The following is a 25,975-nucleotide window of genomic DNA, read 5'->3' as shown; positions in this document are numbered from 1 at the left end:
TTTCCCTTGCGTTTTTTTGGGTAAATTTAATTTTCCTGAATCCCACAAATTATAGAAAATATTTGAAAAATAATGTGAACAACTACCATGTTTTTAGACACTGCATGGGTAACACTGGATTTGTAAATGATTGTTTTCTTTTCTCAGTGTTGCTGTTTGAGAACATCCTCATGTTTAATAACAGTCTAGTTGCAAGTTTACTAAGACAACAGAAAACTAAAGTTCATCTTACATTTGGCAGTGTAGGTTTCAGCTGAATAAGTGAACTCCCCCAAATCACCACATCATCACCCAAGATGCTTTGCAGTACACACTTCTAGTCTTCTGTCTTGAAAATTATAGTACAGAGGCTGTTCAATAGGGAAATTGGAATTAAGCAATATATGCTCTGTTCATATTCTTTATTAGAAGGGGCGGGGAAAAAAATCTAGTGTTCTGAAGCAGACAAGGAATCAAAATCCCTGTAAAGGTATTGGTGCTCCAATACCTTGTAGGAAATGTGAAGTCTCTCTAAATGAATCAAGTTGAATCAGTTAAATTATGACAAAAAAAGAAAGCAGAGGGGTAATTAGGTAAACAAACATGCTGTTCATTTTGCCAGAGCAAAAATCTAATTGACACTACAACAACAAAAATTTCCTAAATGCATGGAACACTACCAGATTCTTTAAAATAAACAACCAGTTTCACATCTTGTCCCACTTCTAGGACATTTCTTGCCCCCCATAAGCTGGCAAGATACCAATGACTGTCATGTGATAGAAGCCCATATTAATAAGTCTAACGAAAGGTCAGGGTTAATGGAACCATTTCATGCAGCCATGTCCTATGAGGTATTGTGTACCCGTTACAGCTATTAAACTTGTGGCATGCAACAGAGCCAAAATTTTAGTTGGCTAGAGGCTATACAAGTAGCAGACACAAGCTTACAATCTTAACATACAAGACTATGAAAAAATAGATGAGGCAGAGGGGAAAAAAAAAGAAAAATAAAAGAAAAAGAAAAAGGAGAAGCCTTCCCAAGAGTGCATATTCAGATATGGAATATGCACAGGTCCCATACCATTGTCTGATGTAGTGGATCACCAGGATCAAAGTAAACTGAAGACCTTTAGACCCCTGGCATTTGACCTTACATTACTCTCATACACAATAGTCTTACAGGCCACAATCAACAAAACATACATTAGTGTTTTCAGTATCCATGTTCCTCACATCCCTAGCTCCAAGATCTTAGAAGATTCTAACACGTGAAACACAGATCTGTTCTTATTTACAGCAAAAACAAGAGACAATGTAAAACATGTATAATAAATCTGCAGAGCCTAAAGTAGCAATATAATTCAGAGCAGCAAGATAGACATGCACTTCTTAATTAAGTGGGTGATGTTCTAGTTAAAACAAAAAGACAACCCTGGGCCATAGCCAAGATTAAGCACGCGCTCTTGCAAAGGAAGCTCCTGCTATTATCAATACAAAGGCGTTAAATCACAAAAAATAAACAATCTAATAGTTTGTATTCAATAGTAAGTAGAGAGTCAGGACACAGACTGATTTGGATTAACACATTTTCAGTTATAACAAGTAATTTTACAGAGGATTAGTATCTTGATGGTCTGATCAATACTAGGCACTGCTGCTATTACAGATGAAGAGAAAATTACCCCTCCAGTAATAAAGTGTGTATGTCTTGGTTCTCCTTCATTTGCTCAGTCCATTACTGTAATGGTTCCAGCATTAGCAGCTGAGGCAATTTAAGCAGCAGGAATGTGATGAATTTAAAAGCAAGGAACATTTGCCACTCATTCTTTCTTGTATTTTATTCTGCATATGCAAGGCTTCTACCTGACCATTTCCAATATACAAATCATGTGTTATGTGACTATCAACACTATTTCTTAATTATTGTCTCATTAATAATGGGAAGGGCCAATAACGTGATTACCACAAAAATTGCTACTGGCATATTGGCTGCTGATTCTGCTAAAACCTGCACACCATTTACCTAAGCAGAAATATGACATGACAAGAAGCTTATTTAACTGCATCTAAGCCGTTTCATTAACTTTAATTTTCCTAAATACAACTTCTAAAATAATCTATTTAATCTGCCAATTAGAAAATTTTGTTTGTTTTTATATCTTAAGAGGCAGAAGAATAACAGGAAACAAGAAATTAATGTAATATTTGAACAAAGTATGATAAGACAATGTTAAAGTTTATATACTTCATTGCATGGTATAGGTGACATTTTTCAGCATTAATCCTAAAATCATTCCACTGCTCTGAGAATACTTGCCTATTTTTCCCTGAGTATTACTATGTTGAAGCAACCTATATTATCTTGTAAACATGCATTATTTTCCAGCCTGCAAATATGAGGATGATGCAGGAAAGAAGACTTTCATTGAAATCTCAGCCAAAACACTGTATATTCCCTTTTCCTCCTTGTAAATAAAATACATGCAAAGCTTTGTGTTATTTAAAGCTTTATATTTCCTTGCCACTTTGTCTAACATGTGCAATTTCACATTTGTGAGACATTAATATCTTTGTAAAAGCCCTTGTGAATATTCAGATGTGTATATTGATGCATTTATTATTTGTATAGCAATAACTTTATTGGATTGGGGTCCCAGCTGTGCTGGGAGCTGTACAAACGTAACAGTAATGTCTGTGGAATATATTCTCTGTAGTCAGTTCTGGTTTCACAGTAATGTGAATTAGCATAAACAGCTACATAAGGTAATTGTGAACTGGGCTTAGTGGTCTATTCCAAAGACCCGTCAATGCAATGCTTTGAAAGTAAGAGAAAATAATACTCCAGACTAGCTGAGCATCTTATCTTTCACACGGTAGTGACGCAGGGTCTTAATATGCAAAGTGGCAAGAGGAAGCATATAAAGATAGTTACTAGAACTTAACATCTGTCACACTGAAACTTATTTAAAAAACCCCAACAACTTTGACCAAGTAAGTTTTGAGAACAGTCTTACATTAAAGATTAACTTTTTTAACTAACCTGTGAATATTAATTAAGATAATAAACATTCTAAAAGCAAAACAGCTTTCTTCCCAAGTTTTAAAGGAGAAAATAGTCTAAGGAGACTACTAAATAAGAGGTTTATGTTTGGTTTTACCTCATGTGGTACCTTTTCTTCACCCAGCAAAAAAAAGTTTACTGCAAGCTGACCAAAACTCTGACCAACAGTGTAAAGAAAAAAGAATTAAAATAACTATAAACTGTACTAATTAAAACTGATTTCTAAGTTTAAACAAACAAATGAAACACACTCCCAATGGACTGTTTCATTAAAATGCTTTTCCAGCTAATGAGCAACATCTACTCTAACAGCTCTGGTTTTATGCACAGAAGTAATATTTGCTATAGGGAAGACCAGAGAAGCTGATGGCATACAACATCTCTAAAGATGTCTTTAGAAACTTCAGAATAATCATGGTTTGCTGTCCATTTAAGACTCAGAGAAATATTCCACAGGACGCTTGCATCTCCAACATGGTGTTTAAGACATCTGAGTAATTAACTTCTGGCTATTGTCTCCCAGTTTTTTTCAGACCCTCTTCCTAAGAATGAATTTGTGTCCTCCTCCTCTTGGGCTTAGAACACCAAATACTAGTATAAACAATCTCATTTCTGCTACACACTCAATCTTACTCAATCCAATTGAGTGATCTGCAAAGTGGAAGTTGCTATATGACAGCATTGCACTCTAAAGAATTTCTACCACATGTACTTGGAACAGAAATGTTCTTCTATAACAGCATAAATCAAAGCTTGCTATACACATGAAAATTTGAGAGAGAGAACAGCTTATCACATATAAGAAACACACTGCATAATTACAAAGCAAAAGCCATTCACCGGGTTTCTGATAGATAGCATTTAAGTGTATATAATTATAGCAAAACAAGAACTTTTATTCAGGACTTAATTCTCCAGAACAGAGACACTACCAGGAGATACATAATCCAAACCAGCTTCTCTGTCCAACCACTTCCCTCTCATTAGTAGGCCTCATAAATCTTACTCTCCAGAAGAGGTCAGGTTAACCTCACTAATATTTGGTTTGCTATGAATAATTTTGATCAGGACCTAAATGGAAGTCTTGGCAGAACTACTACAATAAATACACACTTCCTTTGCCTTCAGTATTTCTTAGGTGAGCAACATAAGCAAACAACAGTGAAACCTAGGGGCTGAAGGGTGAATTGGCATAGTGCCAGGAGCCCAAAGATTACATTTCTAATTAAGTTGTATAAAATAATACCAGCATGAGGATGCTCCCGTGAAAAGAAAGCATACATTTCTTCTTGTATAACCCCTCCTTTTCCCATTGCTGCCTTCTCCTTTGGCATCCTTTATTCTAAGACATTCTACAGGCTCCTTTTGTTTCACTTTCAATATACTCAAAGTTTGTCTCAAGCAGTACCCAACTTACAACAATCCCCTAGGGCATCCTATAAGTATTCACACCTTTAAATTCTCTATAAGGATCTCTTCTTAATTTTCAACCTTCTCTGTGCACCTACAACATCTAGATGTGTCTAAGGCAGTACTCTTTCACTCTAGCTTCCTTGAGTTTTTCTTACACATTGCTGTTCTGATGCCTCTTCAGGTGCCACCTTCTCCTACAGCCTTTGCCAGTGTAGTTCACAGTTCCATCCCCTTACTCCCTCACACATATCCTTGAATTATTATCTCATCAATGGCAATTATTCTCCTAATGCAAATGATTCCCAAATATGTTTCAGATATATTGCAAAGACAAAAGCCCTTGGATGGATAGCATAAATGTACAGGCTAAAAGAGGTATGGGTTGGGTTTTTTTCTGCAACGTAATTACATTGGATTGGATGGAGCAGCTTACATCAGCACGTTTTCACGTATATGGAAAGAGCAGAACACAAAACACTCTGAAATTCCTGTCCTTCAGCGATGAGGGACAGCAGAAAGACTAATTACAAAATGACTAGGTTGTCCTTAAAGAGTTGTTAAGGATCTTACTACTGTGAACAGGCTTTAAAGTTATTTTTCTACTAAAATATTTAGTTGCAAACTTAGGTCAGACCTTTTCGCTGCCCCTGTAGTGAAATAACCTTTAATGTTAAATTGTAAATTAATAGCAATATCAAAACCAGTATGTTCTGTACGCAGAGACAGGTGAACCAGACTACCATCTTAGGAAGCTTTTTCTAAATTTGTAATGGAATTAGCCTTCCTTTCATTAACCAGCATTATGCTTTCAAACAAGTAACTTCCTGCTTCTCTGTACTACTATTTTGTAAACAAAATCAGCAGAGGTACAACAACCATCAAGAGTTGCAGTCAACTATTGTACAACCTGGTAGAAACAAGCCCTTCAAAGGCACCCGAAACAGCAAAACATTCAGCAATGCTGTTTGCTTACACAGTGTAATTACATCTTCTCTTCAATGTAAGCATGTAACAGCATCACAGCTAAAAACATGATCGAGAAAAAATATTATAAAGCTAGGGTGCTATAAGAGACTTAAAAGTGTTTACTTAGGTTAAGCTTGGTGTAGAGCAGTGTAGCGTAAGAGCACTTTTAAATTTGAAAATAAAAGTGCAGTTACATAACGCATCGCCTCACTGGGACTGTTTTGACAAAACAAACATATATTTCCTTGTACAGTTTTTCCCAGGTAACACCACAGAACTCCTTTTTAAATCGAAATACCTTGCCCAGATGGTGAAAATCTTTATTACTAGCTACGAGGATCCCCTCTTTAAAGGGAGAGGGGAATCCGAGACTTCCGAGCTCATTAGAGCACCGCTGCCAAGCCAGCCCGGCCCCAAGCAGGCGGACAGCCCTCAGCCGCGCCGGAACTCCCACCAGCCCTCCCGCACCGACCTGGCAGCCCCTCCTCCGGGCCCCATCCCCCGAGGCACCGGGGATTACTTCACACGCACAGGGCACGCTTAACCAAAGCGACTTGAAAGGAGAGCCGCGAGGGAAGGGCCGTGCGCCTGGGCCATGCCCTGCCGGGCTCCGGCCCGGGCAGGCGCTGCCGTCGGCCTCTCCGAGCCGCTGCGGAGAGGCGGGGAGGAGGCGGCCGTTGCCAGCGCGCGCAGCAGCAGCAGCAGCGGCGGCGGCTCTTCAGGCGGCGCAGGACGGCAGCAGCCGCCGCCAGCACCCCCCGCTCCCCCCCACCCCGGCTGTGTAACGCCGGCAGGTAGCTCGGTGCTTGGGCTACTTCCCTTTCACAATAAACTTCACGGCGGCCTCGGAGCCCGCTCGCACGGGGCTCCAGCACTGGAGCTGCCGGAGCGCGGGCGGGCTCGCTCTGCCCCTTGCAGCCCCACAAGCCGCGCAGCAGCCGCAGGGAAGAGGGCTCGCCACGGGCACGCTCCTCAGGGCTGAAGCGGAGCAGGAAGCAAAGAGAAGGTACCTTCAATTCTTTCTCCCGCTCCCCCGCTCTCCTCTTCATGCTGCCGCCTCGGCCAGCCGCCCGCCCGAAACGAGAGCCGTCCTCCCCCAGCTGCGCTGAGCAGCTCCTGCCAACACGCAGCTTTGAGGGCGACTACAACTCCCGGCACGCCCCGCGGCAGGGGCGCGGGAAGCAGGGGGCGAAAATTGAGCGGTAGTCCCTCGCGTGAGGCGGGGGCGGCGCTCGGCCCTCCCCGAACTACCACTCCCAGCGGGCAGCGGGGTCCTGCAGTCCCCGGAAGTGGAAGCGTTTGGGTAGCAACGGGAGTAGTTGCTAACGGAACGCTGAGAGAAGACGTAGGGCTGGCAGGGAGCTGTGAGTACGGGGGGAGCTTTTTCTCCTCTGGGGCACGGCGGGGGGAAGACAGCGATACTGCAGCTACTCAGGGGATGTGGTGCCGTCTCCCGACGCGGGGGTGTCCCCAGCCCGGGGAGCCGGAGTCGCTGAGGAGCGGGGGGTCGGCGCTGTCCCGCGCTGAGGGGGGGCCCGGCCTGGGGCTGCGCTCCCGAAGCGGTTCTTTCAGATGTGTGAGGCTCCCTCGCTCGCGGCTCAGCGCCCGTGGGAAGAGGCAGGGAGCCTCGCCCTTTTTTTTAAAAGTAGCCCTATAGCCCTCCTCAGTTGTGGCCTCTGTTACGTATGTAAAAAGGCTGCTGGACTCCAGCGGGAGCTGTGTTCCTGTGCCCGAGGGCGGGAAAAAACGGCGAGTGTAGGCGGTCCTTCAGGAGGCAAACGCTACCTTTCCTCCCTGCCCCCGCCAGTCGTGTAAGTTATTGTCAGAACTGACGGAGCTGAAGAAAAATTGGGAAAGCACTTGTAAAACATCTTGAAGGCAAGACACAGTTGTTTTGATTTTTCTGTGTTGCCGTAGGATTTACAGGTCTGGGAGATGTTTTTTCCCTCAGACTGCAGCAGGATGTCGTGATCTCCTTTCCTAATATCTTCCATATCTTCTCTCTTTTTTCCTTTCCACTTCCTAAAACTCACAACCCTGCAACAGATGATGTTTGAAAGACGATATGTGTATATACTCCTACCAAGTAATAACTGAGATTATTTTAGATACCAGGCCCAATAGGGTGCAAACATTTATCTTTAAGGAATCAATACAGGAAGAATGTAGGCTGGAAATACTTTGTGATAGGCTAAGATAGGTGGGTGGTCTGTCTCTCCCCTTTTTTTTTTTTTTTTTTTCCTTTTTTTCTTTTTTTTCTTCCCTCTCCCAGAGAAGCGGGGTAGGATTTTGTAAGAAAACCATCATCTTGACCATGGCCAAGACTAATGAAATTCTAAATCTATGTTGAAACGATTAAGTGTTGTAATTGTTACGATTTCAATAGAAACCCCACAAGCTGAGAACTAGCCCCCACTGGCTGAGAACTTTTGGAACTTTAAGTAATCCCTCCTCAGTTTTGCCACATTTGAATGATGCAGCAAGAACAGTATGCTTCTGTGAGTTATATAAGAATTTGAACCTAAAGCATGAGATCTGATACTTTAAGTATTTATGCTCATTACTATCTGGTCTTGCGTAACACTGCAAACTTGTATGTGGTTTTTTGTAGTAATTCGTCAGATACAGGTGGTAATAGCACCAGTTTTGTAATAGTGCAGTATATAAGAAAGTTATGGTTTCTTTAACTTCAGTAACTATATCTAAAATTCTTACTTATACCAAACTTGAAATTCTTACAGGTTAATCCCGGAGATATGGAAAAATTTCCTCTCTTTGTATGTGAAGGTTTTTTTATTATTATTTTTTAGGAACAAGAAGTGCTGAAGTGACTGTAGGGTGACCTTTTTTGGAAATAAGAATTGTTAAGTTGTTGAGGTTCAGCATGGCATGTGGATCTGTCCGGATGCAAATACAAATTTCTATCTCTTTTGCTTTATTATGCTTTATTTTAGGAAATGGTGGACTCTTAAGTACAATCACTTTTGTAGCAATGTTGCTGTACAGTTTTGTCAGATTTAATCGCTTTGGAAATGCTTTCCAAAGAAGTAATATGGAACTCTGTGGAGAAATCTCATGCTTTTAGAAACAATGCTGGAACTGTTGACTGCAAGGAAAGTAATTTTGTTTCAGTGTTTGTGATTGACACTGACCTAATATTCAAAAAGTAACTGTAACATATGGAACACATGATTTGCTGTTTGAAGCCTCCTTTCTCGAAGAAGAAGCATAAATGATGGCTGTTAGTAATTATTGAAGACATAGGTGGTTCTTATGTTACTGATGAGGCAAATAAATTGCCAGGCCAAATTCTAAATCTGTAATTATATTTTGCCTCCCTAAAATCAGGAGGCAGGTTTGTACTGTTTCTATCTAAAAACACTCTTTTTTCATAAAAACAGTTAAAATTTTTTTCTTTTCCTGTAGCCTAGGACAGAAAAGAAAGCTGAATACTTAATTTCTGTCACTTTGTAATGAAAATGAAACAAATAATTCTTCCTTTTACTTTTGAAAATTTCACCTTTCTAAGTTTTTGGGATTTAGATTTATAGCAGCTTTATTTTGTCACTTGTCTTCAAGTCATGTCATGTTGCCAGTAAAAACTGGCTTTCCTGTCCAGCCCTGCTATATTTGTTTGCTTGCAACTTAAATATTTCTGTGTTTTTGCTGCAGCCAGTAATGGATTACTACTGACAAGGGGGGTTTTGTTTGTTTATTTGAGGGATAAGCATGTGTTGTTTTGTCTTTGTTTTTTAAACAAATGTATTTTTCACATTGAAAACAACAGGCAGATACCCATAGCAGAGTTTCTTTAGCAAGTGGCAAATAGTGAAAACCAGTAATGTTTGCCTGTGCCTATTATTGTGCTAGAGTTTTTGAAACTTGATTTTGCTAGATCACAAACATTGTGGGGTTGTGTTGATAAAATATTTGTTTAGCTCTTGACCTCTCCAAAATTTGCCAAAAAACCCTGATTTGTGAAGACTAAGATAACCACATTCTAGAAAGACATATAATGGTAGCATCTTCTTGTTGCCACCATCATGAACCAAATTTGGACTGATCATCTAGAGGTAAAGGTTTCTGTTTCACTTTAATCTCAATTGCTGTAGTGATATTGATACAGTGGTGTATAATAATGACTGCAGTAATGAACCTAGACCTGAGTGAAGTCAATGGCTGCAGATAGTGCTAATTTAACAAATTACAAAAAAGTTTTTGGGGATTTGTGTGAATAACACAAAAAGAGCTGACAACACTGAGGAGCTGGATTCTAGTAGATATGTATCTGTCATTCGAATTGTGCCATTGGTTACAACGGCTGCATGCCATGGACCTCAACGTCATGAAGTATTATTCTGTTTCTGTGACTGAGAGCATTGAAACTTATTGCTAATCTACAACGGTAGATCAGTTCAGGCATTTCAACAGTCGTGACAAGGAAGCATTTGTTCCACACGGAAGAAAAATGTGTTCAGGTTGTTATAAACAGTGAAAGCTGGAAATAATGCTTTATCCTAAATTTTAGTGATGACAAAACAAAAGATTGAAAGCAAGATTGACTTGCTGGAATCTAATCTTCCATTAATCCTTTTCATTCCTTTTGGACAAAGCCATAAGGAGACCTTTTTATGATAGAAGACTTTACTGGTAGAAGAAAGGCATATCTTTAGCATCAGTTTTGGTTAGGATAGAATTAACAGATACTTCATGGAATGTTTGTGGATTATACTGTGTCACTTCTGTCCTCTGATGCAGGTCTTTAGTAACATTCCAATGCTTTCCTAGATGTTTTTAGATTCACTAAGGATTTATATCACCTGAAGTGTGCAACAATAGGGGGGAAAAAAAGACTGTCCAAAGGACTTCATGTCTCTCTTTGCATGCTATTTCAGCCTTACTTGACTCTGTGGCCAACATCTAATCTTCTGCACTGGAAGAGAAGAAAGAAACAGTAGTTGTTAACGAGTATCTTCATATATTACACTGAAACAAATGTAGTACTTTCTCACATTAATACTTTCCTAATCTCACTTCGTCATGTAGCTAAGGTTTCTGTAGCCTCAAGAAAGAAATGTGTTCGTATTTATGAGAATCATTCATAGGAGAGTCTCTACCTTAGAAAGTAATTTCTCTTATGACAATGATTGAAAGAAGACTAGAATGGTAGGCAATACTGAAATGACTTCATAACCCCCAGCACCTCCGTTTCAGAGTCCCATTCAAAATGTAGAAGATGGCATTACTTATCTACCAGTTGATGCCTTAAGCTTTGACCTGTCTTAAAATGAACAAACAAACAATTAAAAAAATGAACAACCCCCTCCCAGGACCCCTCCCACATGCACTTAAAAATATGGCCTTAGCCCAAAGATTGCTGAAGACAAGAGAACTAGAACTTAAAAAAAGCTAATTCTACATACATTAAATACAGTTGGAGCTATTGCATAACAAAGAAGCCATATTTTGTGCAGAGATTAAAACTGATTTAACATTTAACTTGAAAGTTGAGGTTGTCCTCTGAGCGATACAATTGAGATAGGAGCATTTACAGTAACATATGAATCTGTCATTACTTTTTCCTTCATTTTATATGATCTATTGTAGTTCATTCTAGTCTCGCAGTTTAAGTTACAGACGGAGAAGAATTTCATTTTAATTTTGTTATCCATAGATAAGCTATGTCTGTTCCAGCTGATGAAACTGTGGGGGACCTGCCTGTGAGAGACGTAGGTCTAATTCTAGCTGGAACTGCAGGATTACAAGGTTTGTACCAGCTGCTATTTATTACAGTTACAGACTTTGATCAGTGGCTTCTTAAGTTTCTTTCTAAAAATGTTTCTGACATTCCCACTCACAAAATTGAGTTGAAATACCATTCAAAATCTGGGTTAAGTTCTGAAAGATACTATGACCCATTCTGTGTTCATGTTGCTTGCTGTAAGAGGGGAGTTGCTATGAGGTGCTAAAAACCGGAAATCTCATTGAGCTATAAAGTTCATCCTTCCAGAAGAAAAGAGGACTTTTTTGCTGAATTGAGGACAAGGCCAGACCCACTTAACAAAATGGGAACCAAAAGTACTATGCAATTCTGATATGTTACTCAGCTGCTATTAGAATGGAACTACTGGGCTTAGTCTTGTATCTGAGTAAATTTACAGAATTATGAGTTAACTTTTTCAAGCTTCAAGAGAGTATGTTAACTTTGAAACAGATTAAAAAGCATCTCTGTGGTAATGTTCATGTCATTTTTTTTAAGTAGTATGTTTGACAGTACCTTGTTACTTGCTAAATTATTTCCTTTGTGTTATCTAGTAGGTAATCGGTTTGCTATATCATTTGAATTACTTGTTTCATCTGTAAGAGGGAGGAAAAAGGAAGTGATTAATATGCCAATAAATCTGAAAAAATTAATCAACAGAGTCATACAAGTGTAAAACATCAAGTTACTTTAAAATTTTCATATTTTTTTTCAGTATTTCAAAATGAGTTAGACTTTGGATTACATGTTGTTGAATGTATTGAAGGTAATTTAAAGTTGTCTTGGTTTGGGTAGAATCATCAACTACACAGAATGTAAAAGCTCGACAAGCTGTATCACGAATCAGTCGAGAGGAACTGGAAGACAGATTTCTTCGTTTACATGATGAGAACATCTTACTCAAACAGCATGCAAATAAGCAAGAGGAGAAAATTAAAAGGTATGGGTTTTAATGTTTTTATTTTATCTCACAGTAACATTTTTGCCCTTTAAAGCTTTATCAACAAATTAAAAATCATGCTGATTTCTCTCAGAGTACTTTTTAAAGCAGCAGCAGCAGTCATTCATTGGAATTAATTTTTGTATTGATTTCTGATTGTCTCTGTTGTATGTGGGATATTTTTTGCAGTGGACAGTATTAGATCTCCATGTAGAGAGGTACACTGCTATCTACCACTTCGGAGTTGGTACCTTGGGTTCATAGCTATGCTGTCTGAGTACAAATATAACAGGTATTCTGAGAACTGAAGAAGAGGCTATAAAAGCCTAATTATTCATCAGGAATTTCATCCTAGAATCAAAAGGCCTATAGAGAGAGATTCTGCCCCTTTTTTCTCCTTCTCTGTCCTCCAAGAAGTTGACTAACATCTAGCCTTTTAGATGGGCTCTTAGATAGCCCTAAAATATCTTTATAATTATGATCAGCTCTCCTTTATTCAGGGTAGTAGATAACTTCATTGAAGAAGTCCCAAGTACCATGGGGAGCACAGTACCCAGTGTACCCAAACATATGCAAGCAACTTTAGGCTTATTGTTAAACTTAATGCTGTGCTGGACTCAGCAGAACTGTTCATGGTATTGCTATATTCCAGGAGGGCTAATTAATCCAAAAGCACTGTGACTCTGTGTTCATGTTGTGCTGTACTTATAGAATCATAGAATGGTTTGGGTTGGAAGGGACCTTGAAGATCATCTAGTTCAAACCCCACTACCATGGGCAGGGACACCTTCCACTAGGCCAGGTTGCTCAAAGCCCCATCCAACCTGGCCTTGAACATTTCCAGGGATGGGACATCCACAACTTCTCTGGGCAACCTGTTCCAGTGTCTCACCACCCGCACAGTAAAGAATTTTTTCCTGATATTTAATATAATCTACCCCCTTTCAGTTTAAAACCATTACCCCTCATCCTATCACTACACTTCCTGTTAAAGAACTTCCATCTTTTCTGTCAGGCTATTGTCAAATACAAGGTGGTGGAACAAATGAATTGTTTGCTTATTCCAAATGGCATTTCCTGTGTTTGTTAGATGACCTATCAAATGCACTTGTCATCCACTTAGGTAAATTTACATGGAATGTCCAAATTGGAATACCTGAATTAATATTTTAAGGCACAGAAAATATAAAATACAGTGTTTGTCTAGACTGCTAGAGGAAAAATCTTAACTCCTCAAGCTCTATTTCTTTCCCAGCATGCCTCATGCCAAAACCCTTGTAACTAAAAGTTTGGAATGAATTTGCAGTAGTACATTGAAAAAAACCAAATAAACAAAAAAACTTGCTTACAGGCAAGAAACATTCTGTGACATCCTAAAGTTATTACGGATTTTTTTTGTTTCACTTTTGTTCTTTTAAGTAGAAGCTTCTGTCCACAAGTATACAAAAATAAAACAAGCCCCTTTAAACAAATGAAGTGTGTCCTTATTTTCAGTTTTCTTTCTGGGCCTGCAAAAACAGATTCTCTGTAAACTAGATACAGGTCTTGAAGATGTGCGACCAATTTTGTAAAGTCTTGAACTTGTCTCTATCATCAAAGTCACCTTTTCTTTCTTTATATGCCAAGTTTTTTCCATTCACCGCTGGGTATGTTTTCTGTTCTTGTATATTACATCACTCCCATGTGCCCTCTCTGCCTTTTGTTCTAGCTTACCAATGTTTATCAAAACTAAAGGAAATCAAAGGTACAACTCTTGAGATGCCAAAAGCAAAATTTGTATCCTTTTAAAGACAGATGAAAACCATACCCTCTGTATCTAATTATATTCTTCAGCTAACCGTTCCTTCTCTGAAGCACATTGGTAATATTTCCTAAGTATAAAATTGAGTATGGTAATGAGAACTATTAAGTCTCTTTTTCCGGAGTACCTTCTTAAATACCTCCACCTATATATTTTAGCCACTTTAGAACTGAAATAATATTTAAATCCTAAAATACTAGAAAAGATATATCATTGGAATGTTGCATATTATTAGCATTCTTTCAATCGTTGAATGTTTTGTGGAATTGTAACTTTTATAGTTTGCCCCACCACGTCCCAAATCTGTAACTTTACTTAACAGCATGCAGAGGTTCCTATATAAGGTCATGTGTTAAAAATTACATTTAAGCAGCATATGGAGTAAATATGTGTCCTCCCTTTACTAACCTTAAATGATAAGCCTTAGGAAACTGTTATTTGTCAGTGCTATAAAGCAGATTGCTGCACAGTGGTTTCAATTATCTTCAAAGAGTTCTTCACGGGCAGTAATAGTTATATCAAAACCTGAAATTTATTATTCAGGTTCTATGCTGAAGTCTTCACAGTGATTATGTTCCTTTCAACAGAATGCTTTTTATGCTGACTTTTCACATTCTTTTTCATCTTTTTTTATTATTTTCCCCAGAATGGCCACTAAGTTAATACGGCTTGTTAATGATAAAAAAAGGTCTGAACAGGTTGGTGGCGGCCCCAAGCGGCTGGGTCAGGCTGTGGAGCTGGAAGAAATGATTGAGCATTTGCAAGAGAGAGTTCGTGAGCTTGAGAAACAAAATGAGAGCCTCCGCAGCAAACTCATTTCAACTAAACAGCAGCTCCAGATTCAAGGCCATAGGCCTTGTTCGTACAGCTATGTTCAATCTCGTATTAACACTGGTCTCAAAAAAGTGCGTGAGGCTGCTGGCATGCCGGAGCATGCAAAGAAAGGTATAATTCACATTTATTAAAAATAGTAGTTTATATAGGTACCACTAATTATTGCTTCACTGTAGGAAGTACATACTCTCTTCTGTTCATCAGTGAGCAATAGTACCTGTAGGCAGAAAGATTGTTCTTTTTCTTGTATTTATTTATAGCAGTCATGATAACTTGTTTGCCTTTGAAGTCCTTGTTTTGAGAATCCACAGTGGTATGGGTAAAACAGAAGTACACATTTGAAAATAAAGTAGTTATCAAGCAACTTATCTAATAGTTAAAACCAGGGGACTTTCTTAGTATAACTTCTGTGCATGTTAAAGACTTATAAAAGGAGTATATGAAAAAGTTTAGCATTATCATGTTATAACAAAGTTTTACATCTGTAGTTTGGTTCAACATGTTTTTCCTTTTTTAATTTCAAGGTTTGCTCTAGTCTCTTGATACATGTGTGCACAACACTGCAGACTTGAAAAATCTATTACATGTGTGGACTTTCGAAAGCAAGTACCACAATGCAGCCATCTTTAATGATGCTTTTTACTGTCAAGACTTGCTGCTTAAGGCAGTCTCACTCTTAGTCCTTTATTTATGGTAGCTACATTTGGAAATTACACTTTAAAACGTTTCTATTTTCATATGAACATTTGTAGAGGTAGTTGTATTCAATTAACTTATACACTGTACTGGCTCTTCTTTACTTTTTAATTTGAATATAGTGCAAGTTTTGACATTTTAATAACACCTATATTTTCACACTTTATATCATTGTCATGGTTTAAGCCTGGCCAGCAACTAAGCACCACGCAGCTGCTTGTTAATTCCGTCCCCCCGCCCCGCAGTGGGATGGGGGAGAGAATCGAAAAAAAGTAATACTCATGGGTTGAGATGAAGGCAGTTTAATAGGACAGAAAGGAAGAAAATAATAATAATGATAATAATAATAATAATAAAATGACAATAATAATAAAAAAAGAATTGGAATATATGAAACAAGTGATGCACTATGCAGTTGCTCACCACTTGCCAACTGATGCCCAGTTAGTTCTCAAGCAGTGATCCACCCCCGCTGGGCACCCCCCCCCCCCCCCCCCCCCCCGTTTACATACTGGCCATGACATCACATGGTATGGAATATCCCTTTGGCCACTTTGGGTCAGCTGCCCTGGCTGTGTTCCCTCCTAACTTCTTGTGCCCCTCCAGTCTTCTTGCTGACGGGGCATGAGAAGCTAAAAAATCCTTGACTTAGTGTAAAGACCACTTAGCAAGAACTGAAAACATCAGTGTGCTATCAACATTCTTCTACTAAATCTGAAACATAACACTATACCAGCTACCGGAAAGAAAATTAACTCTATCCCAGCCGCAACCAGGACAATCATGAATTAGGCAGTTTTATTCCCCAAATTAATTTTGTTTGTTTGTTTTAACAATGCAAACATAGTGTAGAAATATAACAAATTTATTTAGGCCCAGTGCTAGCAGAGAGAAAAGGGCAACTTGGTTCAAGGATTAAGGACCAAATGTTGATCTGGCATGCTGTGAGGACTTCTCTTGGCATAAGAACAGGTCCAGATCAAAGATGTCCTGTGCAGACCTAGGACTGGGGCCATGTTGATTGAAGCAGTGGTTCTTAAACTGAAGAGAACATGAGGAAAGGGAAAAAAAAAAAAAAAAAAGGGAAAAGTTGTCCACAGAACATCCAGTTCAACTAATAATGTTCAGAAATTTCACAGAAGTTCTAGTGTGCCTATCTCAGTTCTAAGACCTTGTCCAAACTAGAATGGATTCTGATAATTTGAGTGCTGTGAATATGCAGTTTATTGAACACACTTTCTAAGGTGAAGACTATTATTAAAAATCTACTAACCAATAGTCAGAACTTGAACACAGTAGTGTTGTCTTCCAGGAGGTCAGAGAATATTTTCTGTAGTATTCCTTAGCATAGGATGTTTCATGTATTTCCCTTGCATGTTTTGTCATCCTGCTCTTTTGATTAATGATGATAAACCTAGCAGTCTAGTGTCAGGTGTGTGCCTCCTATCTGTGAAGACTGCTAGACTCTTAGATTGCTCTGTGAAACCATAAGGCTGAATCACAAAATATTTTTAGCACAGATCAGAAAATATTCAGAGCAATTATCCAAAAATAAAATATCTGGAAAAATTCAGGAGAACTTAGCTGTCTCCAGGGTATGAAGAGGCAAGACGAATCCACAAATAATAAATATACCTTACTGTATCTGCTTTGTGTTTGGCTGATTTATAAATACCATAGCAAGTCAATCCAAAAGATGTGGTCAGGTATGAATGTTCACTAAATACTCACTGGATTCTCTCATTAGTTTCTTTATTGAGTACAACCATCTAAGATATATCATGATTTGAACAAAAATAAAAAATACATGCTCCAGGCATATATATACACATGTATATAGCACCACTACCTTAGTACTTAAAGATCAAATTGAAAACATATAAATAAATCAAGTTACCTCAGCACAAATGCCAAGTAGCTAAATTTTTTTCAGTCGTTTTGTGAACCTGGGGGTATTCTTGTACCTTGAACCTGAATGACTCAGTTTTGAGACTGAGGGATGGCAGCCTTAATGGTGTATTTGAAATTTAATGCATAGTTTGGTCCCACATCAAAACTTTATTAATTTCTTCTTGCTGAAGAAAGAGAAGTAGGAGGAAGAGATTTGGAGAAACCATTGCTTTCGCTCCTGAACTAACAATTCTTCCTCAAGTAATTTCTCACTTTTCTTCTTCACCAGGGACTTAGTATGCTCCTAAAGAACATAAGGAAATTATTTGCAGTGCTGCTAAAAATGGTCCTGTAGTTACTTGTCCAGGTGAATGACACTTGTGATTTTGTAAAGAAAGTGCTATCAGAGAAAAAAGTGGTTACAAGTTCATGTTCCTATTTAATAATATTGATATTGTTCTTCTTTGAAGACACCATCTCTGTTCTCTGTCTTTAAAAGTAAAATCTTCTAAAAAAAACATTTCAAGACTTGTTTTTAACCTTTCTCTTTAACAGTGCATGCTGTATCACCCATAGTTCAAATTTTACGACAGCTATGTTGTAGATACTCTGATTATCACTTTCTATGTGAATTTGATGTAAAAATAATTTTCATAGCATCTATATAAGAGTTGTAAGTGTTTGTACTGTATAGAGCTTGTTGTTTTGTTAAATGCTTTTTCATTCAGCATGACAAAAATTTACCTTTTCTTTGTTTTCAGGAATGAGATTTCAGGATTTAGAAGCGAGATCACCTAACCTTGTGCTCCCAATACATGGACAGAATCTGCTTGAGGATCCAAAGGCTGAAATAAGAAATTTGTATGATTTTCATATTTCTTAATTCCTGTCATTATAACTGTTAAAACTTGTGGTTTTCTTGAAGGAAAAAAAAAAATTCTGAAGTTTTCACTTCAGAAAATAAAGTGAAGTTCCTGGATCTGACAACAGTAACTCTGGTAACAGTGCAGAAGAGTTTTATGATAAGGAAAATACAGGATCAGAGATTTAGAATGCAAAATGTAGGTATATAAGAATTTGGCTGGAAGTTAAAACTGATCTTCAGTGGTGAGCCTTGCATTTTGCTAAGATGCAATGCTGCCTAGCTTACTACTGGACAAAACTACTGGTCAAAAGCAGAAAAAACCTTGGCTGCAAAATTATTACCAACATAACTCCTAAAATGTGCAGGATAACCCGTGCAAGTGGTGACTGTATTGAAAGTGTTACGCTGATGCATTTAAGCTTCATTTCTAGAGGTGGTCAGATTTTATGGATAAGTTGCAAAAAGTGCAGTATGGGATAGTAACGTAGAATGATTTTGATTCACTTCTGCATTTTGAAAGTTGGTTTGTAGTCCAATTGCACGTTTTAACTGAAATTGAAGCTCAGGAAACTCTTGATAACATCCTTAATGTAGACACTGCATGAGAACGGAGAGGTGTTATGTAGGGTGGAGAAAAGGTAGTTGACATCTAATTTAAAGATACTGAGGTCTGATTAGAATTTTTTTTTCTTCAAAGTATGTTGGAAACTATTAGCTTTTTAGATATCTGATTTTCTAAAAGCTACTTTCAGTATTTGTGTTTCTTTCCAAATTTTTTACCTAAATCAGATTTACTACAATATCCATAAATTCTAAATTTTCAATAAATGGGCAAGCTAAATATACAAATATATTAATTAATGTGCAATTATGTATTTTGTGCTTGAAGTTTTTTAAACATAAAGATTTAGTGGGATCGTAGGAAATAATTTTACAGAAATATTCTCACAAATGATTTTAATAAATAAATTTAAATTATTTAACAATGTTTAGATTGCACTCTTGCTAGCATCCTGTCTGAATCTAACCCTTGCTAAACAGTTACAGTTTTTTAAAAAAAATAATTTGCATTATAATAGAATGTTGTTACTAAAAAAAAAATCTTCAGTAATTTTATAGTGATGAGCCTAGAAAGGGCTATACCTATCACTTTTGAAGACTAGGAAAATAAGAGCTATTCATTAAGACTGCCATGAATCTTGGTGCTCACAACAGCTTATCTCCTAAGACTGATCAAAACCATTGTGTTATAATGCAGAAAACATTCAAATAACATTTTTTTCAGAGACTTCAGTTCTCACAAAGGTGGAAAAAATAACCACCGTCGCTCAAAATGGTGCAGTCGGGTACAAAAGCAAACACATGGCCAAAAAACTCAAGGTACTTTTAAGTCTACGATAGGTATACGAAGTAATGAAGAACTGTAGCTTATGCATCGAAAGCTGTAGAATGGAAAAAATTGTAGATGAGTTGTTGCTTATTCTTATTAGAAGAAATGTTATTGGAAAAGATATCTGAGATTAACTTGTCAAGAAAATTGAAATTGCAAAGTTGTGGCCTACTAACAATATTCGGACTCTGATCTGTATAGTTTTCTGCCTTTCTGTTTTTTAACTGCATTTACTGGATAAATTCCACTGTTAAAGACACATCATCTGAATCTTTTGTGTGTGTGTGTGTATGCGTAAAGTTACCTAACTCAGAATAAAAGCTGAAAAATTACTTTCACTGCTCCATCCATTGAAGACCTCATGTTTTTTTATAGCTAGTAATAGTGTTTTCCTTTTCAGAAAACACTAGATAGTAATGGATTAGGGGGAGGATACGTTTAATATGCAGTATAATAAACAATGAACACTGTTTTCAGCTACATTCTGCTAAACATTATTCAGTCCACGTAAACATTTAGTTTAGGAGTTTGTGTTGTGTTTGATAATGTTTGAATTATTTATCTATGTATTGTACTATTCACATCTTTTCTTGCAGTAAGCTCTAATTATTTTCATAGTAAGTTAACTCTTAAACCTCTGTCGTGATGCATGTCATCAAGAAATACAAATTTTGCTGAACACTTTTAAAATTTTTGTTCTCTTGAGTATTCATTTAATTTTTTTCTTTTATTAAATACTTATCTGGTTTTGGAATGTAAGATGCTTGTACTTGCAGGGAGACTGTGATTGAGTCCCAAAGGGAGCACATTGAGGAACTAGAACATGGTAGAGAGATACTTGTGAGTCAGCTAAAAAGGAAAGAAAAGGAAATTGAAGAATCCATCCTACGGCTGAAAGAGCAAGAAACAACAAGCCAAAGGTATTGTGAAAAATGGAAATCTCCATGGTGGAAGCATTAGAAGAGCTATGGCATAACACTTATATAAAGCTGTGAAAATTACTTGTTCTGTTAAGAAATATGTGCTTTATTCATTTTTTTCCCTTTGAAACTAAGTCATAAAATGTTTTCCCAAATAGCCATGGATAATTCTAAGCAAGGAGATTGTTATGATAATAAGTTATGATGTTTTTTCAGAAATAAACAAAGAAGTTCATAATTACCATTTTAGAGAATTCATTTCCAGCTGATTCAGATTCAATTGAAGTTCAACTCATTAAATTTTAATTATTTATTGTTTCTTCAATATAATTCTTAGAAAATTTTAGATAGAGGTTCATAGTGGGTAATTTAATGTTCATTAATACTCATTGATAATTTGGAGTCTACAAACAGTAGAAAAGTAATGGCCCTGTATGGATAGATTAGCAAATTTTTGAAGGGATATGGTATAGCTTGCCGTAAAACAGTCGGACAAACATGCTTGCGGAATGTGTTTCACAATAAAACCTCTATTAGTTTCATCTCTTTTCTTTCTCTTTCTTCTTTCACTTTTGCAAAAATATATGCAAAATTATATAACTTTGTATATATATTCCCTCTTTTGACTGTTTCAGTTTCAGCCTGTTACTTTTAGTTGTATTAAGGATCCAACATGGCACGATCCTGCATTCCTTACTCGTTTGATTTCAATGAAAGTTCTACTTGGATCAGAAACACGTGGTCAGTTCTTTAACTGCCTTTCAAGGGAGGGACCCCATTATTATGTGTGAGCGTTCTTTGTGCATCAGTGGTGCTACATAAATAATACATCATAATGTTTGCTATTAAATTATTCACAAAGTCATAAGTCTCCCCTATTCAGAATTTCCATTATATAGTTTAAATAGGTTAAAGAAGTTGTTGTTATAATAATTTCTCAGTCTATGCCTACAATGAATTCAGAAAAATATTTTAAAGATTTTTTCATTGTTTGAAAATAATCTGATACAAATCTCAAAGAACTTCTGTGCTTCATTCTTCTGTAGATGAATACTGTTCTTTAAGTACAGCACGCATTAACTGAACATAAAATCTAAATTCAATGTCAGCTACCATATTTCTGTGAAATTTTAAGGACTTTTAAAGTAAAGATACACTTCAAATTCAGCTAAAAAATCCTTAAATAAAGTCAGTCTATAAAAAGTAGTGCAGATCCTTATTTATTTATGTTTATAAAATTACTTGTATACAATCTGTGATACTTGACCTAAGTTACTGCCTGTGAAGTCATGTTCGAAGCTCTGCAAGTATTTCCTTTATAGTCTATTTCTTGTTTGAAATGATGAAAGATACCTTAAGTATTTAAGAGTTACAGTGTTTGGCTGAAGACAATGGGGAAGAAATTGAAAAATGTCCACTAGTGCATATCTAGAATAGTGGGTGTTCTATAATTTTGCCACTAGAATACTTTATGAAAGGCTGTTAATCCCCATGTTTTTCAAGTTACATTTTTTTAATGCTGAATGAACCAGAGCCAGAACTCGGAGGGATACTATTCTTTCCAGGTTTAACTGTAACCATAGGTACCTATACATACTATCTTTAGGAGATTTTCATTAGCTTGCTTTCTTGGAAGTCTTGTAACTGCTACCCAGAACAGTCTGTATTAGTTGTTTTATTACACAAATAGATTTATAGGTTCTATGCAATTCTTATTTTTAATCTTTGCATCAGCAGAAAAGAAACTCTCAATATGGCATATTGCAGGTAAAATTGGAAATTTGGGTGACTGTTAAGGTCATCTTATTGCATCTTTGTAGCTTATATCTTTGAATTTTGGTACAAGTAGCAGCTTTTTCTTGTGTTTTGTAAGAATACAGTTGGCTGTCATCTAGTTACGTTACTACCCAAAGACAGTTAATCTGTTGAAATTCTTTAGGAACTGTATGGTGCCAAAAGGACATAATAAATATGCTTCCACCAATCTTCATGTTGTAGTACTATTTGATCTCAGCCTGGTGTTAACAAAATTAGGTTACTTTCAACCTTTAGGAAGACATTCTTTATTCTGCTACATGATTAAGAAATTCTTGTGATTGAAATAACTGTAGTTTCCAAGTAGTGAAGCACCTACAGTTAATAATCATTGATCCATCAGTGGTAAGGGAGGGAGATAACTAGTTATCTTGAGTCCTATGCCCGCAAGAAATCCAGTAATGTTTTAAAGCTGCCTTTGCAATTTCACTACAGTTTCTTTATAATAACCTAAGAGCTACATAACAGAGCTGAGTTCATATGCAGTGTACTCCTTGAGAAGATTATTGTAACATGGCTGCAATCAATGTTTCTTTTCAATATTTCATTAGAGATTGTTTGGGGATTGTTTCAGGAATATTTAATTCTGACTTAAGGGAGAAACTTGGCCTGTGGGTTGTTAGACTAAACATGTTTTCTTAAGTACAAAATTTAACTGCATTTAGCTTGACTGTTTTTAATTTAAAGATGGCCAAAACCATAATAACCTCATGGTTTGATGTCTATGATACACAGTGCACAAGTTAAAACATTAAGTCTAAACAATCACATTTTGCAAGCAGCTAGCTTCAAATAACTTAATTGCTCATGGTACTTTCCAAAAACATTTTTAAAGCCACCCCAAAATGCATTTGTGAAACAGGTATTTGGCATTTGCACGTTTCTGCATTTGTTTGTGTTTTGGTTGGTTTTTTTAATGAAAAAACTTATTTGCCAGTCAGTTTTTAATTCCTCTGGCATTTTTTGCGGCAACATGATTTTGGAATTAAAGCTATTAAATGTGTGGATTTTTGGACAGGAGTATCATATCTGACACATTCATTACTTCTGTGTTAGCATTATAGCATTGCAGACCTAGAATAAAATGTGGAACGTGTTAGTCACAATGCATTATTTAAAGGGTTTTGAGAGACTACAGCATGTATATGAATTTGCTAAATCATGTCTAATATAAAAAAAAAAACCTTATATTTGCATTTCCATATCTGATTTTTCATATTTAACCAGTTTCCCTAAAGATCATGACTTTTTTTTCATTTTTAGGTAGCTCTTTAGCCACGCAAACAAATACAGAATTTTATATTGGTATTTAAATAATCTTAAAAACTTAGATGCTAGAGCTATTGATGCAATGCTAATGTTTTGCTTATTGCAAATATACTATCAATTACAACATAAAGGTGCTACTAGAAGGTAAACACTGTTGGGGTTTTTACCCCCTTTGTATTTGACTTCCTGTAAGAAATAAGAGGTAAAGGAAAGAACATAATGTATATCAACATATAATCCTGTTAGTTCCTAAGCATTGTAAAATGAGAAGAGTATTGCACATTGATGTTCTATTCTTTACTTCTGCGCTTGGGAGTCTATGTATATATCTTGTGATTGAGAACTATTAGCCTAGAAACCTTTTGTTTGTTTTGCCAGACAGAGGGTAAATGATCCTGAGAAATATGGTGCTGATATTTTTTTACTTGCTTGTTTTTCTTGTTCTGAATGTGAATGGGGAAAGTTTGCGAGCTACTGGTCCAGTTGATAAAATAGTCAGGACTCTCTTAAGAGTAGTCTCAGTATTGTATCCATGTCCTGCTCATATGGAAGCAAAGACAAGATGCAAGGGATGTGGTTTAATTAGACCTCAATTTTATTATCTTAGCCATCTGGGATTTACTGGCATAAATTTGTACAGTGCAGGTCAAGATCCTTTCTTTAATCATTTCCTTCTGGTGTAGGTTGCTATCAGTCCCCCATTCCCACACAGCTGGTCCCCAGCCTGTTATTGGGACCCCACTCTATATGCTTTTAATCCAAACGATAAGAGGTCTGGAAAATAGATTGTCTCTTTGGTGTATTTCAGACATTAACCCCAAACATAATTCTGAGCTTTCTAAAGAGTCACTTTCTCCTAACTTCATTTCCAATTTCAGACTTTTAAATCCAGCTTTAAGATGAGGTTTAGAATGGAAGGATAGAGTTCATGTTCCTCATTTCTGCACTTGTGGTAGAAGGCGTGCTAGAGCTAAATCAGTATGCCCATTAATTCTGGTTACTGCCTCAAAAGGGATATTAGTTCCTTTTATTTTTCGAACTTCTGCTCTCCGGGTCTACTTCCATGTCTTCAGGTTCTGTGGCTTTTGGCTTTTTTGGCAATAGAGAAAATATTGAATGAGCTATCTTAGTACAGCTTTATTATACATTATTTTGTTACTCTTCGAGCAAAATATATCTATTTAAGTGAAAGGTAGCACTGACTTTTATATCAAATCTGTATATAACTCTTATTTTTAAGTTATATCAGAATACCTGGGCAGATGTTCTGGGAGCAGAATACATCAACTACCTGGGAGGGACAAAGCTGTGTAGATAATCAATTTCTGTTCTGCTCTACTGTTTTGTGACTTCATTTATAGAAAAATGAATCTTTCCAACAGAATCTTCCTCAATTAACTTTGCCTTGCCCACAAAATCTGAAATTAGTTTGTTCTTCAACAGCAAGCTCTTTGCCATGTACCTGGACGCATTGGACATTTCTTAGATGTATTTTATTTAAATAAATAAATAAAATATTGTAGAAGTACTGTAGAGAAATAATTTTGTTGCTCTAGCCTATAATGAGAGCTGAGATTGTGATCAATGTAATGCACAAATAAATTAATTGCACATGCTTTCTGTAGCTAGACATTTCGTGAGATAAATACTCTTATAATTGTAAGGATTGAAATGATCCCAATAAAAAGTAATTTTTTACTTCCAAATTTGAATAATTTACTTCATAATATCAGTACCCCAAACCTGTTTAAATCAAATGCTGTTTCATTCACTGTTGAAAAAATAGTTAATGTTGATTGTCAGGAGCCATGGGGTTTACATCTGTACATCATAAATTTCACTATCATCTGCTGCTTTTTCTACTTAAAAAAGAAAAAAAGAAAAAAAAGAGCCCCCTGCTTAAAAAAAAAAAGCCCCCTGCTTAAAAAAGAAGGGGAAAAAAAAAGAAAAAGAAAATGCCTTTGAAGGCATCAGAGCCTTTTGTTTGATGTGTGGAACAAGATTAATAAAAACGTGCCACTACATTAGCTTTTAAATAGCAAGCATGAGACAGTGCTGCTCTCTATACTCACCACAACTTTAATTTATGTAGATAACATGTTTTAGACACATGATAGTTTTAGCATTGCATTAGGGCTGTTTCTTGGGGAAGATCTCGGGTTTGTGAGTGTTTATTTTCGGTGTAAGGACAATTAACTGGGCAATGCCAAAACACAATAGGATTTGATATTTTACAGAATAAAAGGAAAGTATTTCACGTACTCAGCTGGTTTACAGATGTGTAAGCTTTGTAGTCCATTTTCTTGCTCCAGCATGGCATTGTGACAATTCGTCCAATATGTCTAAAATAGATAAATATCGGAAGAGAAATT

General features: G+C 36.8%; 2 protein-coding genes across 22 annotated transcripts in view; one reads left to right on the top strand and one right to left on the bottom strand.

Annotated features, from left to right (window-relative positions):
- FTO (FTO alpha-ketoglutarate dependent dioxygenase) overlaps positions 1-6,585 on the bottom strand; it is a 264,962-nt gene extending 258,377 nt beyond the window's left edge. For 6 of the 7 annotated variants that reach the window (XR_003924864.1, XM_030024320.2, XM_030024325.2 and 3 more), the window contains exon 1: positions 6,433-6,585. Coding sequence is in view for 5 of the 7 variants with exons in the window: in XM_030024320.2 (XP_029880180.1) it covers positions 6,433-6,471 (39 nt within the window). In the remaining 2 variants the exon portion in view is untranslated. Of the gene's footprint in view, positions 1-5,894; positions 6,065-6,432 lie in introns of those variants that run through there. The other variant, XM_030024323.2, reaches the window with a different exon arrangement.
- Positions 6,238-25,975, top strand: part of RPGRIP1L (RPGRIP1 like) — an 81,802-nt gene continuing 62,064 nt past the window's right edge. For 10 of the 15 annotated variants that reach the window (XR_003924861.1, XR_003924862.1, XR_005933280.1 and 7 more), the window contains exons 1-6: positions 6,676-6,786; positions 11,097-11,188; positions 11,979-12,123; positions 14,571-14,869; positions 18,106-18,205; positions 20,376-20,519. Coding sequence is in view for 10 of the 15 variants with exons in the window: in XM_030024315.2 (XP_029880175.1) it covers positions 11,104-11,188; positions 11,979-12,123; positions 14,571-14,869; positions 18,106-18,205; positions 20,376-20,519 (773 nt within the window). In the remaining 5 variants the exon portion in view is untranslated. Of the gene's footprint in view, positions 6,429-6,675; positions 6,787-6,842; positions 7,301-11,096; positions 11,189-11,978; positions 12,124-14,570; positions 14,870-16,426; positions 16,522-17,627; positions 17,712-18,105; positions 18,206-20,375; positions 20,520-25,975 lie in introns of those variants that run through there. The other 5 variants (XM_030024312.2, XR_005933281.1, XM_030024314.2 and 2 more) reach the window with 5 other exon arrangements.

Source organism: Aquila chrysaetos, chromosome 9 (assembly GCF_900496995.4).
Source record: "Aquila chrysaetos chrysaetos chromosome 9, bAquChr1.4, whole genome shotgun sequence".
Classification (NCBI taxonomy): domain Eukaryota; kingdom Metazoa; phylum Chordata; class Aves; order Accipitriformes; family Accipitridae; genus Aquila; species Aquila chrysaetos.
Note: the sequence above shows the minus strand (reverse complement) of the source record. Positions and strands in the feature narration are given on the sequence as shown.